This window comes from Zea mays, chromosome 9 (genome assembly GCF_902167145.1).
Source record: "Zea mays cultivar B73 chromosome 9, Zm-B73-REFERENCE-NAM-5.0, whole genome shotgun sequence".
Lineage (NCBI taxonomy): Eukaryota > Viridiplantae > Streptophyta > Magnoliopsida > Poales > Poaceae > Zea > Zea mays.
This window is the reverse complement of record NC_050104.1, coordinates 40,639,014-40,655,930: the sequence shown is the minus strand read 5'-3', so window position 1 is coordinate 40,655,930 and position 16,917 is coordinate 40,639,014. Positions and strand designations below refer to the sequence as shown.

The window sequence follows — 16,917 nt, the reverse complement described above, 5'->3', positions numbered from 1 at the left end:
ATGAGGAAAAAACACGGCTCTGTGCCAAAAATACATACATGTTCAGGCCCCTACAGCCACAATGAACAGACACCGGCACTCGAGGTGCCATTACAAACGGAACTCCGGTTCCGTCCCCGCGGGTACGAACAACCCTCCACGTTGGAGGGCCCGCGGGGCGACAAGGCTCCAGGTGGCTCACCGTCGCCCGCTCCGGCAGCAGCGACAACGGCCTCTGCTCCAGGTGGCCAAACTGCAGCGGCGATGGCCTCAGGGCACGCCGCTGCAACAATGCCCTCGCCCACGTCTCCACTCGAGGGGTGAGGACAAGCTATCAAAGCCAAAGAGCCAGAGGCCCGGAGCACGGATGGTGGCGGTGATCCCGTCGGCGACGAGGACTTCTTCAGCCGCCACCACCTCAGCGCCGACGGCGGAAGCCATCTGCCCACCGGCAGATCCCCACTCGGATCCTCCCGGGCGAACGAAGCACCGACCTCCGCACAGAGGCGTCGTACCGGGGCAAAGGCAGGACAGCCCCAGAACACGAACGCCGCCCTAGTATCGCGCGACGTCTTGGGCGGTCCTCCGGTGCGCGCGGCGCGACAACCGCTCTCGCGGCGGGAGGGGGCACCAGGAGCCGAGCCAGAGCCAGCTGAGCCAGCGAGCCCAACGCGCTGAAGCTGACGACGCTCGCCGCCGACCAGCCCCACGTTGTCGAAGTCCGACCCTCCCGCTAGGCCGGTGAACGTCCTCTCCCTTGAATGCTGAGGGAGAAGGTGACCCACGAACCTACGCGGGAGGTAGAGCTCCGGCTCAACCTGGCCTTCGCCCCAGCCAGGATGATGAAGATCCTTGAAGCTGAGGGCGGGACCAAGATCGCAGCCCGGCTCGCTTCTCCCCACCATCGAATTGGTGGTCACCGTCTTGGGTGACCACCAGCGAGGGGATGCAGCCGGGCTGCCTGATGAAAATCCTTGAAGCCGAACGATGGCTGAAAGGTACCAACTTCTGCGAAGTTGCGTTCCTCCAACGACGACAAGGCGGAAGAACTGCGGGCGCCCCCCATCCGGGGGCTCGGAAGGTGGAAAGACGCGATGCATGAGGGGAGCGCAAAGACATGGTTGCCTTTCGAGGGGGTCACCCTCCTTTTAAAGGCGACTCTCCCCACTTGCATCCTCAACCGTCGCAGACTGAGTCTCCTCCAACACGCTCCAAGGTCCTCCCCCTACGACATGGGGGCTGGGTCCCACGCGTCATGCAAGCTGGCCCAGGGCAGAAGAAGCCAAACCGCCGCGCGTGGTGCGCGCAACTGCCCAGCGGTTACGAGCATTCCTCCACTTTCGCCCAGACCAGCGGGTGAAAGGGCGGACCGCCATGCAGGCGGCATGCAACCACACCAAGGGGGCGTACCCTTTCGACTTCGACGCGTCCAACATGGAGGCCCAGGCCCACACATCATGTAACTGGCGCGCCGGTTACTACGTGTGAGAAACTGCACCGCCACTTGCGCTAGTGCCGCACCCTCTCGACTGTGGAACCGGTACCGCGACTCGAGGCGACCCTGCGTGTGACCTAACAGTGCCAACCGAGCACATCGGTCACGGGTCAGTCAGCCGCGGGAGAAGGCGCGACGGTCGATACGGCCAGAAATGGGCCGGCAGTAATGGCGGTGGCAGGCGGGCGGAAGCAGCGGTCAAGTCGTCAGCAAGCTCACGTCCCCTCCTGGGACAGCGAGAGAACCCTCTCCCACGGCGTGAAGACGCGCCCGTGTTCCGTTCCTCGAACGGCTCGCGCGCGCGCAACGGCTGCCCCGCGAACCACTCGTCCCGTCGCATTAACTCTGCGACAGGACAGGCGGCACCTTTGGCAGGCGAAGCAGGCGACGCTTCACCTCCGCCATAATGACCGCGTCAAAAAAGGTGCGCCACGTCATTTGATTTTGTATCCTTTTCCACTTCCTCTTTCTCTCTCTTGCCTCAGGGATCGGGAAAGGGGATACTCCAAAAGGGATCCTTCTCCGCGAAGGAAGCGGGCCCCGAGCCCCCCTACTGATCAGAGGTTCGAAGGCTGGCCCCTCGGAAGGGTTCAACAGCCGCCTCAGAGCACTCGGGCTCCGCACCCACTACTGGTCAGAGGTTCGAAGGCCGGCCCCTCAGAAGGGTTCAACGGCCGCCTCAGGCCACTCGGGCTCCGCGCCCACTACTGATCAGGGGTTCGTAGGCTGGCCCCCGAAGGGTTCGACAGCCGCCTCAGACGCAGAGCGAGGGATGACCCTGGGTACGTTCGATACATAACCAAGGCTCGGGCTACGCTCCCGAGGTACCCTAGGACATTTCCGAGACCAACGAGAACGATTTTGTAACGGAATCCCACCAGAGGGAGGCATCGAGCCCTCGGACCCCGTCAAAAGGGGACCGGGTCCGGCAAATCACCCGCAGGTACTTTTGGAGCGCGCCTCCGGGCCACTAGCCGACCCCTAACAAATGGGGCACGAGCGTCCACTCGGATTACCCGTTAGCAACTCACTGTAGACACCATGTTCGGTGCCCTCCTAGGGCAACATGGCGCTTCCCCCCCTCCTCCTTGCGGAAAGGCGATGCAGGGGCGTATGTAAAAAGCCGAGTCTGTCCCTAACCGTCCTCTCGCTCTATGCGGAGGCTCGGGGGCTGCTCTCGCAAACCCGGCTCCGGCCAAACCGTTGACAGCGTCAACATACCAGCCCGAGAACTTGGGACTCGACTGTGCACCCGGGCTACGGCCAGTTCGCATGAGGGAACAACCAGACCGGCCTAAGCATCACGAAACGCACTAAGACCTCGAAGGAGTCAAACCACTCCTCCGAGGCCTCGGGGGCTACACCCGGCGGGTGCGCTCGCGCGCACCCACCGGAACGAAACGCAACCGAGAAAGGTCGGTCCCCTTGCAAAAAAGTGCGACAAAAGCCTCCAAGCGAGTATTAACACTCCCTTCAAGGCTCGGGGGCTACTGTCGGGGACCATAATTAGGGGTACCCCCAAGACTCCTAATCTCAGCTGGTAACCCCCATCAGCACAAAGCTGCAAAGGCCTGATGGGTGCGATTAAGGTCAAGGCTCGGTTCACTCAAGGGACACAATCTCGCCTCACCCGAGCCCAGCCTCAGGCAAGGACATTCGACCCCGGAGGATTCACGTCTCGCTCGAGGACCCCCTCAAGCAACGGACACACCTTCGGCTCGCCCGAGGCCCAGTCTTCGCTAAGAAGCAACCTTGGCCAGATCGCCACGCCAACTGACCGTATCGCAGGAGCATTTAATGCAAGGGTGGCCTGACACCTTATCCTGACGCACGCCCTTCAGTCGACAGAGCCGAAGTGACCGCAGTCACTTCGCCGCTCCACTGACCGGCCTGACAAGAAGACAGCGCCACCTGCGTCGCTCCGACTGCTGTGCCACTCGACAGAGTGAGGCTGACAGCAGCCAAGACCGGCCTCGAGCGCCATAGGAAACTCCGCCTCGCCCGACCCCAGGGCTCGGACTCGGGCTCGGCCCCGGAAGACGACGAACTCCGCCTCGCCCGACCCCAGGGCTCGGATTCGGGCTCGGCCCCGGAAGACGATGAACTCTGCCTCGCCCGACCCCAGGGCTCGGACTCGGGCTCCGCCCCGGAAGACGACGAACTCCGCCTCTCCCGACCCCAAGGCTTGGACTCGGGCTCAGCCCCAGAAGACGACGAACTCCGCCTGGCCCGACCCCAGGGCTCGGACTCAGGCTCGGCCCCGGAAGACGACGAACTCTGCCTCGCTCGACCCCAGGGCTCGGACCTAGCCTTGGCCTCGGACGACAGTCTCCACCTCGCCCGACCCGAGGCTCGGACTCGACCTCGACCTCGGAAGACAGACTCGACCTCGACCTCGGAGGAGCCTCCACCTCGCCCGACCTAGGGCTCGGACCGACCACGTCACAAGAGGGGCCATCATTACCCTACCCCTAGCTAGCTCAGGCTACGGGGAACAAGACCGGCGTCCCATCTGGCTCGCCCCGGTAAACAAATAATGATGGCGCGCCGCGTGCTCCGTGACGACGGCGGCTCTCAGCCCCTTACGGAAGCAAGGAGACGTCAGCAAGGACTCGACAGCCCCGACAGCTGTCCTTCCTCAAAGCTCCAGCGCTCCTCCGACGGCCATGACATCACATGAACAGGGTGCCAAGACCTCTCCGGCTGCCACGACGGCATGTACTTAGGGCGCTAGCTCCTCTCTGCTAGACACGTTAGCACACTGCTACACCCCCCATTGTACACCTGGGCCCTCTCCTTACGCCTATAAAAGGAAGGACCAGGGCTCTCTTACGAGAAGGTTGGTCACGCGGGAGGAAGGGACGGCGCGTGCAGACCTCTCGCCCCCTCCCACGCGGACGCTTGTAACCCCCTACTGCAAGCGCACCCGACCTGGGCGCGGGACAAACACGAAGGCCGCAGGTTTCCCCTTTACGCCTGTCTCCTTGTCTCCCCCCTCCGTGCTCCGTCTCGCGCCGACCCATCTGGGCTGGGGCACGCGGCGACAATTTACTCGTCGGTCCAGGGACCCCCCGGGGTCGAAACGCCGACAATTTCTACTATCTCCCATATACTTGGATGAAGAGAGAACAAGTGGCTACACATTTTGTGACTCCAAAATCTGTAGTCCTCTCCATCAAAGTGTGGAGATTTACCAAGAGGAATGGAAAGCAAATAAGCATTGGAATTTTGCAGAATACGAGAATAATCAAAAGAAAAGTTTGAGTTGACCATTTTCTTTTTATCGTCGTCGTCGTCTCTTTGGGAAGAGGAGGACTCATCGTTGTCGTAGTAGACTATCTTCTTGATGCGCCTCTTCTTCTTCCCATCCTTCTTCTTATGACTTGAGCCCGAGTCAGTGGGCTTGTCGTCTTTTGGCTCATTGATGAAGGATTCCTTCTCCTTGTCATTGATCACCATCCCCTTTCCCTTAGGATCCATCCCTTCGGGCGATAAGTCCCTTTCGTGAAGAGAATGGCTCCGATACCAATTGAAAGCACCTAGAGAGGGGGGGGGGGTGAATAGGTGATTTTATAAAAACTTAAGACTTAAAGCGACAAAAACTTGATTAAGTGTTAGCACAATGAAATCAAGTGGTTAAGGACCGAGCTCTTGTGAAACACAATAGTCACAGTGAGAATAAGCACAAGAGACACGATGGTTTATCCCGTGGTTTGGCCAAGTACAACACTTGCCTACTCCACGTTGTGGCGTCCCAATGGACGAGGGTTGCACTCAACCCCTTTCAAGTGATCCAAAGATCCACTTGAATACCACAGTGTTTTTCTTTCTTTCACTATATCCCGTTTGCGAGGAATCTCCACAACTTGGAGCCTCTCGCCCTTACAAATGATGATCACAAAGAAGCACGAATGTAAGGAAGGGAAAAGTAACACACACCAGTCTCAAAAGCAATAGCACAAACACGCACACTAGTCACAACTTGAGCTCTAAGTTCACACATGGAGTTCTCAACCCAAGAGGAGCTCAAATTGCTATCACAAAGAATCAAATGCGCTAGAATGAAGTCTTGGTGCTTAGAGATGATCAAAGAATGCTTGTGTATCTCCTCCATGCGCCTAGGGGTCCCTTTTATAGCCCCAAGGCAGTTAGGAGCCGTTGAGAGCAATCCAGGAAGGCAATTCTTGCCTTCTGCCGGGTGGAGCACCGGACATCCCCTGTTCATTGTCCGGTGCAGATCGCCTTCCTAAATTGGCGCAGCCGACCGTTGAAGATTTTGAGCCGTTGGCGCACCGGACACTGTCCGGTGCACACCGAACGGTCCGGTGCCCCCATCAGACCGTTGGCTCGGCCACGCGTCACGCGCGGATTGTGCGGCCGACCGTTGGCTCGGCCGACCGTTGACTCACCGGACAGTCCGGTGCACCACCGGACAGTCCGGTGAATTTTAGCCGTACGTCGCCGATGAATTCTCGAGAGCGGCCAGTTGACCAGACTCCAGCCTGGCGCACCGGACACTGTCCGGTGCACCTAGACTGCGCAGAGACTTGGCTGCTCCAGCCAAGTCTTTTTCCTTTTGTGTTTTCTCTGATTCTAGCACTTAGACAAATATGTTAGTACACAAAAACCAATGTACTAAGTCTAGAATCATACCTTTGTGTTGATTTACACTTCATCCACCATTTGGTACAATTTAATACTTAAACCATTTGTGTTGGGCACTTAATCACCAAAATACTTAGAAATGGCCAAGGGCACATTTCCCTTTCACAAACTCCTCACAAAACAACTCATTAGTGGATCCAAAAATAATATCATCAACATAAATTTGACAAACAAACAAATCTTTGCCAACCCTTTTAGTGAATAGGGTAGTGTCAACCTTCCCAATTTTAAAGTCTTTGGAAAGCAAGAAATCCCTAAGCCTTTCATACCAAGCGCATGGGGCTTGCTTAAGCCCATAGAGAGCTTTAGAAAGCTTGTACACGTGGTTAGGTCTTTTGGGGTCCTCAAAACCGGGAGGTTGTTCAACATACACTAGTTCACTAATCTTACCATTTAGAAAGGCACTATTTACATCCATTTGGTAGAGCTTGATATTATGAGCACAAGCATAAGCAAGAAGGATCTGGATTGCTTCCAATCTTGCCATGGGATCAAATGTCTCACCGAAATCCAATCCCTCTATTTGAGTATACCCTTGTGCCACTAATCTTGCCTTGTTTCTTACTACTAATCCATCTTCATTGTGCTTGTTGCGAAACAACCATTTGGTACCAATAACATTGTGGTTCTTTGGTCTCTCAACAAGCTCCCAAACTTCATTTCAGGTGAAGTTATATAATTCCTCATGCATTGCATTCACCCAATCAACATCAAGTAGAGCTTCATCTACACAGTTAGGTTCCATACAAGATACAAAAGAGAAATGTTCACAAAATGAAGCTATACGAGAGCGAGTTTGAACACCCTTACTAATGTCACCCACAATTTGATCAACTAGGTGATCCTTCACAATAGAATGATGTATTCTTGATACCATTTGAGAAATACTAGTTGAAGCATGAGGAGGGACCGAATGACTTGAAGTATCTTGATCATGAGCATCCACAACTTCATCATTTTGTTGGCTTTGGTGATTTTCTTCATTTAGGGTTGAAGAGGATGGAATGACAACCACACTATTATCATCATCATCATCTTTTGGCTTTATTTCACCAATAGCCATTGTTTTCATAGCATTTCTCAATTGAGCTCCACCAACATCACCAAGATTATCGTTTTCATCTTGAGACCCATTTGTTTCATCAAACTCAACATCATATGCTTCTTCAATAATACCATGAGTCTTGTTGAAAACTCTATAAGCCTTGCTATTTGATGAATATCCAAGTAGAAAACCCTCATCACATTTCTTCTCAAATTTAGAGAGTCGGCTTCCCTTTCTCAAAATATAGCATTTGCAACCGAATACTCTAAAATATGAGATATTTGGCTTTCTACCAATGAGCATTTCATAGGGAGTTTTCTTTAAGAGCTTGTGACAATATAGCCTATTTGATGCGTGACAAGCGGTGTTTATGGCTTCGACCCAATAAGAATCCGACACATTATATTCCGCTAGCTTAGACCTAGCCATATCAATGAGAGTCCTATTCTTCCTTTGAACAATACCATTTTGTTCCGGAGTATATTTGGAAGGAAATTCATGTTTAATACCCTTGTCATCACAATATTCATCAATTCTAGCATTTTTGAATTCCGACCCATTATCACTTCTAACTTTCTTGATATCAAAATCAAATTGGTTTTGAGCCAATATAGCAAATGACTTGAATGTTTCAAACACATTAGATTTATCCCGAAGAAAATAAACCCAAGTGAATCTAGAATAATCATCCACAATCACAAGGCAATAGGAATTACCGCCAATACTCACAAAAGATGTTTGTCCAAATAAATCCATGTGAAGTAATTCTAAAGGCCGATGAGTAGACATTTGACTCTTATTTGGATGAGTATTAGGACAATTCTTGAGCTTAGGACAATTCTTCTTGATATGTCCCTTCTTGTGACACTTGTGACACACTTTGTCACATTCTTTCACAAACAATGTCTTTTGCTTTACAAAAGCATTCTTTCCTTTCTTGGGAACTGTTGGGGACTTGTTCTCAAATGCTATGAATCAAGAACAAGGCAACATAAAATGTTTAATATTAACGCCCTTCGTCCTTCGAAACATTATTTCCCTTAGGATATAATGATCTTCAGACGAAGGTCATGAAGGACATACCTTCGAACATCGAAGGTATGAAGGTAATAGAAGGAAGCGTGTAAAATACAAAAGATAACATAAACAGTCATATAGCATCATATAGCATTATTTCCCTTTAAGTCGGTTCCCTTCCCTGCTGTCATGCCGAAGCTCCCTTGCGCGTAGCTTCGGCGCTGCATCAATCTTCGTATTGTTCGTGCTTCTCCCACTGTGGTTCTAATCCGAGTTCGAAGGTACCTGTTCATGTATTACAACTCCGGAAACATTGTTAAATCACGTTTTTGAGGACCTTCGGAAGACGAAGGCCCCCTAACAGTAGCCCCTCGCAAGATTAATTTGTTGGAATAACGAATTCAGATTGCAATATGGACGAAGGCCTTAAGCCAAAGGTCCGAAAAACACCTTCCCTTTGCTAGAATAGCAACAGTCAATGACAGACGGGGCCCTCTAACTTGGAGCGCACTGGGCGTATAAATAAGAACCCACCCCGAGCACATTTGGTACGCTATTTGCCGCCTGCTTTGCTTGCTCAATTTTTTAGCTCTTGCCTACCAACGCTTGCTTGGTTTCTTAGACTTTCTAAGCTTCGGCTTTAAGGACACATTTTCACCATTTCCGAAGAAAAGATGTCTGAAGACAAAAAAGTTGCTGCTGAGACGAAGCTGAGCGAGGAGGAGAAGATCCTTGAGGAGAAAACTGCTGGATTTATCGAGTCAATTGCAAAAACAAACACAGAAAAGATAACTAAAGAGATATTAGAAGGCTTGTCTGAAGATACTGATGATAGCGACAGCTATGATGTGGAGAGTGGGGGCGAAGACTCTAAAGATCGTCCTTGGCGACCAAGTCATGCAGTCTTCGGGAAATCAACTATCAAACAGAGTCATCTTGATAATATGAGAGGAATGTACTTTCGAGATATGTCTATTATGAGGGCTGACGCAGAGCCGTTCCTGCTCTTGAAGAAGACGAAGTTGTAATCTACCGAAGTTTCTTCAAAGCTGGACTTCGGTTCCCATTAAGCAGATTTGTGGTTGAAGTTTTAAAGATATATCAGATTTTCCTTCACCAGATTACTCCCAAAGCAATTATCAGAATGGGGATCTTCGTCTGGGCTGTGAGAAGTCAAGGTCTGGAGCCAAGTGCAAAATGTTTTTGCAGTATGCATGAACTTTCCTATGAGACGAAGCCTTGGGGTAAGGAACAATATCATAACAATTTTGGTTGCTATAGCTTCGTTGCTCGTTCTGGCTCAAGCTACCCAGTGCCAACTTTTCGGAAGAGGTGGCCCGGGGCCTGGATGGAAGAGTGGTTTTACGTGAAGAATGATTTGAAAGCAAGAGAAGATATTAAAGAAATCATTATGCGACCCATATGGTCCCGCTTCGGCCTCCGAAAGCCGAAAGTAGAAACTGATGAGGCAGCCGAAGCATGCCGAAGGGCCTTCAGCACAGTTTGTTCTTTTATTGGGACAAGGGACTTAGTCCAAGAACATGTAGCCTACAGGATATGGCCACTGATAGATAGCTGGGAAATGCCAAAAGAGACCATCAGCAACCCTAGCGAAGGTGGTTTAGTTCGATTGAAATATACCTTTAGGTTTGGAGACCAATTTATCGAACCAGACGATGACTGGCTGAAGTGTGTTGAAAATACTAGTGATGAACTACTTGGAGCATACTCCAAGTCTGAAGATAATGCACTATCTGCGGCCTTCGGGAGCCGAAAAAAGAAAAGGCTAAATAGAGTTTTTGATGCTATTGGATTTGTGTATCCTGATTATCGCTACCCGTCGCGGGGGCAAAAAAAGAAAGGGTGCAACTTCTGGGAAGGCTGCTGCTTCGGCTGCTCCAAGCGAGCCCACACCGAAGAGGAAAAAGTTGAAGGTCCTTACTCACCGACCGTGCTACATTGAACCGACCATAGTGCCTGACTTTGGCGGTGAGACTTCTTCAGCTATTGAAGCCAAAGGACTTTCTCTTACACAGAGGATTGAAGAGCCGGCTGCAATACCGAAGACTGACAAAATTAAAGAACCGAGAATCGAAGGGTAAAAAACATTAGAAGTTCTAAGCCCTTCGGCAGGAGTGGAGGTGCCGAAGACACAAAAAGGTCTAGCAGCGACCCCCAAGAGAAAAAGGATGGCTAGTGTACTAGATGTGCTGGAGACGATAAAAGCTTCAAGCTCTACTCCAGGGAAAATTGTCAAGGCTTTGAAAATGCAAATTGAAACCGAGACAAAGCTGACCGAAGCCGAAGCTACAATGAGCCAGGCCGACGCCGAAGCTGGGCCTTCAGAGCCCGCCAAAGAGAAATCCTTGGAAACTGGAGAAAAGGCAGCGGAAGAAGAAGCTATAGAACAAATTCTGCCTGAAAAAGCTGTCGCTCCTACTCCCGAAGCGCCTTCCGAAGTCCTTGATTATATTATTTGACACGCTTCGGGAAAAAGATTATCTGAAGAAGAAAATTTTGAAGCTAAGCACTATGCCCGAGAACTAAAGTACCTGAAAGGGGCCTTAGTGTTTAATGGCACATATGAAGATGACTTCTTGTATTGCCTCAAAGACAACAAAGAATTATCTGTCTGCCGGGAGATGGCTAGAAGTATGGGGTTCCCGAAGCTTGAAGCTGGCCTCTTCGCCATGATGAAGGACGATCTTGCGGATAGCCTTGCATATAACAGTCTGAAGGTACAAAAATTGTGTATTTGGAAATTTATGAATTTTGAATTATTCTTTTGTTCTTATATTAACCCGGTCATTCTTTTCATATAGGGCTTAATACTTAGCAACGCCTTAAGGGTGCAAAAGAATGCCGAAGACGAGAGTTGCACTATTGCCCTCAATAACCTTCGAACAGAGGTTATCAAGCTGAGGAACGAAGCTTTGGAAAAAGACAAAATTCTACTTACATTGGTGGACAAAATAAAGGAGGATGAAGCTAAATACAAGGCTCAATCTGAAATCCAAAGGAATGAGACTGAAAACCTCCAAAAACAACTGGCCGAAGCCTAATTGAAATGCGCTATTGCTGAAGCTGACCGAGATGCCTGTGGCGGAACCGCCCGAATTATTCCAACTTAAGTGCCTAAGCCCCGCCTTAGAGGCTAGACCACACTTAAATAGGAATAAATCGCCAGTCCCTCGGATCTAGTCCGATAAAGCCACTTAACCAGGATCGAATACCACTAGCTCACTCGAAGGTGAGGAACAGAGAAATACAATAAAACATAATACCACAAATTTAATAAGTATTAGTAGTAATTACATTATCGGAGTTTCAGAAATAATAACCATAAATTTTAATGCAGCGGAAATAACTAACGGAGAAAATCGGGTAACATGGCGAAGCCTAGCCACGCTACTCCTCCTGGTCCTCTCCTGCGGAAGCAATAACCCTCTCGACCGCCTATCCCGGTGGCAGGGATGAAGGCCAAGTCACACCATCAACCAATCATCCTAAGGAGTACCTGCAAAAATTATGCCACAAGCAAGGCTGAGTATACTAATACTTAGCTAGACTTACCCGGTGTGAGGAGTCTACTCCTCTACCTCTAGACATGCAGCTGTTTGGCTGAGGGGTTTGGTTTGCCAAAAGCACTAGCTGAGTCTGAAAACAAGTTTTAGCTTTTCAAGTTTTAGTAAAATCCTTTAGACTAGATGAGTACCTAGCTATTCATACATGGTATCAAACATTTTATCAATCAACATCTTTTTGCCAGTCACCTCATTTCCACTTATTACTCAATGCAGTAAAATGGATCAAGCAGTCTCATTAGCTGCGAGAAGCAGACGATTCGAATCGAGTTTTTATCCTTGCAAGGTAAACCTAAACACACGACATGTAGGGGCACTCCGTCCCCACACACATCAACCGTCCCCATCGATTCCCCGTCAGCGGATCAGGGCTCACCGCCTTGGCGTACAATGCCTCACTGACCCCGACTGCCGTCGTGCAGTGACCGCACTTGTACCCACCATAACCGGAATAGGAGACCTCGTCTCAGGTCGTGTGAGGGGATATGTCCACTGCCAGGTTCACTCAGGTACTAGGCTTACCAATTTACCATATTTCTCGGCATATGTTTAGTACATTCAAACGCTTGACACAGGTATCCACACGTTAATCCTTATTCCAATTTCATCTCGTAGACCACGCATCCCCATGGATCCGTGTCCACAGACCAACATCAGTATGATATGAAAGTGGGTACAATCAATGTCCTGACCTCGCGCGAGTGCTAGAAAAATCACTCGACTTCTACCGAGATCCCTATTTAATAAAGCAGCTACTCGACCTAGCATACTAGTATTCATCTCAATAGGAATCCTGAGTTCATGCAACTAAGGTTCCAGTCAACTCCTACACTTAAGTGCATAGTACAAGCCTACAAATATTAAGTGTAGTAAAATAGCATATATAAACGGTTATGCATAAAACCGGGGCTTGCCTTTAATTTGACACTTAGATAGCGTTTGCTGGGGAAGGTACTCGCTTGGCGAGCATCAACTGGGTAAGTCCACCATTCTTCAGGTCGTCCACCAACTGCATCCTGTGGTTGGCACCACATCGTTTGCACGATCTTCATCTCTCGGTCCTAAATGAGATGCAAGATGCATATGTATGAATATAATGAAATAGCACAAGATACTTTAAATACATGCTAGCGAATTAAACACTAAGTAGCGAGACATCATAAGCAACCACACACACTAGCGTTAGCTAACTACATATCATCGAGCGCACAACATTAACACCACTAAAAGACGACAAACATTTTGTATATTTACGCAACACAAATACAACATCACTAGTACACACATTTACTACGCTCATCTTAATCCTTCATTTGTTCTCCTATTGACCACACAAGCGCAACCAAAACAACGTAAGTTTAAACAGGACATAGGCATCAATAACTACGGAACTTCTATCCATCACCAACTATAGCAAGCAAGCACATTAATCATGGAACACATGTTAACCTAAGTTTAGCCATCACAAGTCTACGTCCGTTAAGTGCTAACTAAGCATTTTTAGCCAAAAGGGGTGAACTAACAATTAAGTGAGACATGCAGATTTTTAGGACAGCAGCACAGTAGTTAATTGTTTTAATCATAACTTTTCAAATATTAATCCAAAAATAACAAACTAGGACTTTCTGGAAAGCTTAAAAAGTGCTCTACAGCTTTGGTATTTTCACCTCAACAAGATTCAACACTTAGCAAGGTTAAAATTGCTAACACAAGAGATCTGTCCAGGTTTGGACAGATTCAGACTTGCAACTTCAACAATTCACAACTGAAGATTCAGACGTCCAAACAAAGTGATTCTAGACTTTCTGGAAAGATAATTAAATGTTCTACAATTTATTTATAAACATCACTGGCTAGTTTAGTATGTATCAAGGATAAAATACACTATGAAGGTTGTGCTGTCCAGAAATAGACAGATTCAGTCTTCACACTTTAAGCATCCACAACTTAATCTTCAGATCACCAAAAAGAGTGATCCAAGATGTTTTGGAAAGCTAAGCAAAAGAACTACATAACTTTTATAATCACTAAGAAGTGATTCTATGTTTAACCAAATCAAATAATTCAGTTTTTGAAATCTGTTCTGACAGTGGACAGAACACAACAACCGTTTTGTAAAATTCATAACTCTTAAACCGTCAGGCCTATGGTTATGAAATTTTAACACAAACAAGATGAGAAAAGCATCTACAACTTTCTTATAACGACCATGAACAGGTGGCAAAATTAAATTGAGCAAACAATGCAGTTTCTGAAATCTGTACAGAATTTGGACAGATTCAGTTACTGAATTTGTAAAAAGCACAACTCCTAAACGGTCAGACCTATGGCTGTCAAATTTTAACACCAGCAAGATAATAAAGTTATCTACTACCTTTCTATATCACATATCTACAGAAAACACAAGTTAGTTCATCAAACATACAGCACACCGAAAACAGTACGTGCAGCCCAAAACAGCAATCAATAAATTTCAGCTCATATATAATTCAAGAACCGCCGCGTTCGAGAGACTTGAATTACTCTAACGCTTTACTATTTGTTCGAGTTAAGACAATCAAATTAGAACCAATAATTTGACTTGCAAATTTTATTCAAGTCATTTAGTGCACTAAAATTACTACAACCAATTAACAACGCATTCTTCACGACAATCACTCAACAATTTGCGTTTTAAATTAGACATCACATGAGCACTACTACTTTTCATCCGCGACCATAAACATACACATTTAGACTACAATAAGCAAATCATCGTGACTACGAGCTTAACCAAGTCATCTATTAATTCGGCTAACTAGCACAACAACATAGGCCGCTATACATCCTACACGTCGGCTTGCCTCTTATCATCGCAATCCGAAACAACACATATATAACAAACACTTAACGAAATTGACTCCTATTTAACATGAGTTGGCTAATCACAGTAGAAGACCTAGCGAACCATTTTAGACATCGTAACTCAAGAACATGGGTTGGAGCCGATTGATCAGTGTTTCTCAACCATTGCTCAACTTGAATTAGTTAACACACAAGTCACCTAAATAGCACATTTTTGGGATCTATCGTGGAGGCATTTACACATGGCGTAAAACTCCATAAGACTACATTTGCTACTGGCATCAACAATACCTACCGACCTATTATTCACCATACGAACGCAGTTACACGCCGCCTACTAGTTTTTAACATAATCCTCATATAGCTCGGAATTCCAACTACTCACTAACAATAAATCACGCACAACCACTACCACATCGACCGGTTAATTTATTTGGACACCGCCTAGCGTACCACTAGTACCCCGCATTTTGACTCGACATATAAACATAGAGGAAGCGATGACTACTTTGGCATGTCACCATCTCTCTATTTAAGCAAAGACAATTTCCACCTACAACGACTGAACATCCCCATCGAGCACACCTTATTTTACTATGTCTCGCATACAACCATATTGTGGTGTGCACTCGAGACACTACCGATTAACTTAACGCAATTACCACTACAATGCACTTCGATATACACGTTCGACATCATGGTGCTTCGACAAACCCACACTTGTAATCTACTTATCACATCCAACCAACACCACATGCCCACTGCACTCTTATGACCAATTTTTAGCGCAAATATTTATAACAACTATCGACTAGACGAGTGAACCACCAAACTGATTATTTGCACATCTCATCTTCAAACAACAACATGTTGCATAACTTATATTTTCAATCTACTCTAACCTACACCAACGATGAATACATAAAATATAATTATCTTAGACTAACTCATTAGCCGACTACGGAAGTCACCGAGCATGCTTTAGGCTTTATTTAAATTTGCCGCGCGAACACAATATTTTATGACGAAGCATTTTAACAATCAATTAATACAACCGCGACCAATTCCTATGACGTACAAAATAACTATCGCAGCCACACATCTTCAACATCAATATACACCATATTTGTATGCATGCCATCAATCGAAACACATCAATTGTAAATCATAAATCTATCAACCTGTCAAACTCGGATTCGGGTTGCACATGCGTCCACGGTTTAGGGGCTTCACCGAAACAGGCATCGCGCGTGGCTCCGCGGCAACGTCTAGCTGCAATTAACATCACTCAGTGGTTCAACAGTTTTACCGCGCACAAAAAAAATGACAGCAGTAAGGGCAGCGAGGAATCTCACCATGGGTTTTGACGGCGTCGCGAATGGGCTGCGCAGCGAGCACGAGAGTGATGTCACGTGACGAGGGGAGAGGCTGCTCGCCATGGACGACGGCGGCTCGCTGCGGCTGCTGTTTTGTGGGGAAGAGGGGAGGAGCAGGGGCCTGGGCGGCATTGCTCCTGCTGCTGTCCATGGAAAAAAATAGGGCGCAAGAAACAGCAGGGTGCTTTGGCGTGCTGGGAAGAGGAAAACAGGGAAGGGCGTTTTCCTGGCCGGACAGGGAAAAGCAGGGGCGCCATGGGAGTGGGAGCCGTGCATCCATGGAGGCCGGCGTTGGGGAAGAAGACCGGCTGTTCGAGCTCAGGCCAGGGGAGGTCACTACAGCCGAGCGCTTGGAGGAAGGGAGCTCGCCACGACAAGAGCAGGGAAGGGGAGGCTGGCTATCGGCCTTGGACGCGGCCAGGGAAGGAGACGCCATGGAGGGCTCTGTGCGTCCTGCTGCATTAGCATCGAGCAAATGGCGAGGAGGAGCTGGGCTCCCTGCTGCTGGCGTGAGGGAGCAGTGGGAGAGCTGCAGCCGTGGGGAGGAAGGGAGGAAGAAGGTGAGAGGTGACGCCCATGGAGCAGTCCTGCTGCCGAGCGCCATGGAGCAAGGAACAGAGAGCACGTAGGGAGGTTGATCTGAGCTCCCTGCTGCACGCCGTGTGGAAGAAGAAGACAGGGAGAAAAAAGAAGAAGAAGGTGGCGGCTAGGGGGGTAGGTGAATAAAAGCCAAGTGCAAGTGAGGGGTCCTTCTATTTATAGACAAGTCCTAGGGTTAGGGTTTCCTAGTGGGCCTATTGGGCTGGGTTGGGCTGGCCCAAAACATGTAATTGGGCTGCGCTAATTTATTTCCCGGAATAAAAATGTTCCTGCGAAATTTGTTTCTACAGAGAATAGAGCGAATTAGAGTTT

General features: G+C 48.5%; 1 protein-coding gene across 1 annotated transcript in view; it reads right to left on the bottom strand.

Annotated features, from left to right (window-relative positions):
* The window catches only part of LOC111590160 (uncharacterized), a 35,544-nt gene extending 18,839 nt beyond the window's left edge, over positions 1-16,705 (bottom strand). Inside the window, exons 1-2 of the mRNA XM_023301084.1 lie at positions 15,985-16,705; positions 15,811-15,901 (exon numbers count right to left, since the gene is read on the bottom strand). Coding sequence (XP_023156852.1) covers positions 15,811-15,901; positions 15,985-16,609 — 716 coding nt within the window. The 5' untranslated portion in view covers positions 16,610-16,705. The remainder of the gene's footprint in view (positions 1-15,810; positions 15,902-15,984) is intronic.
* Positions 16,706-16,917: the final 212 nt, after the last annotated feature.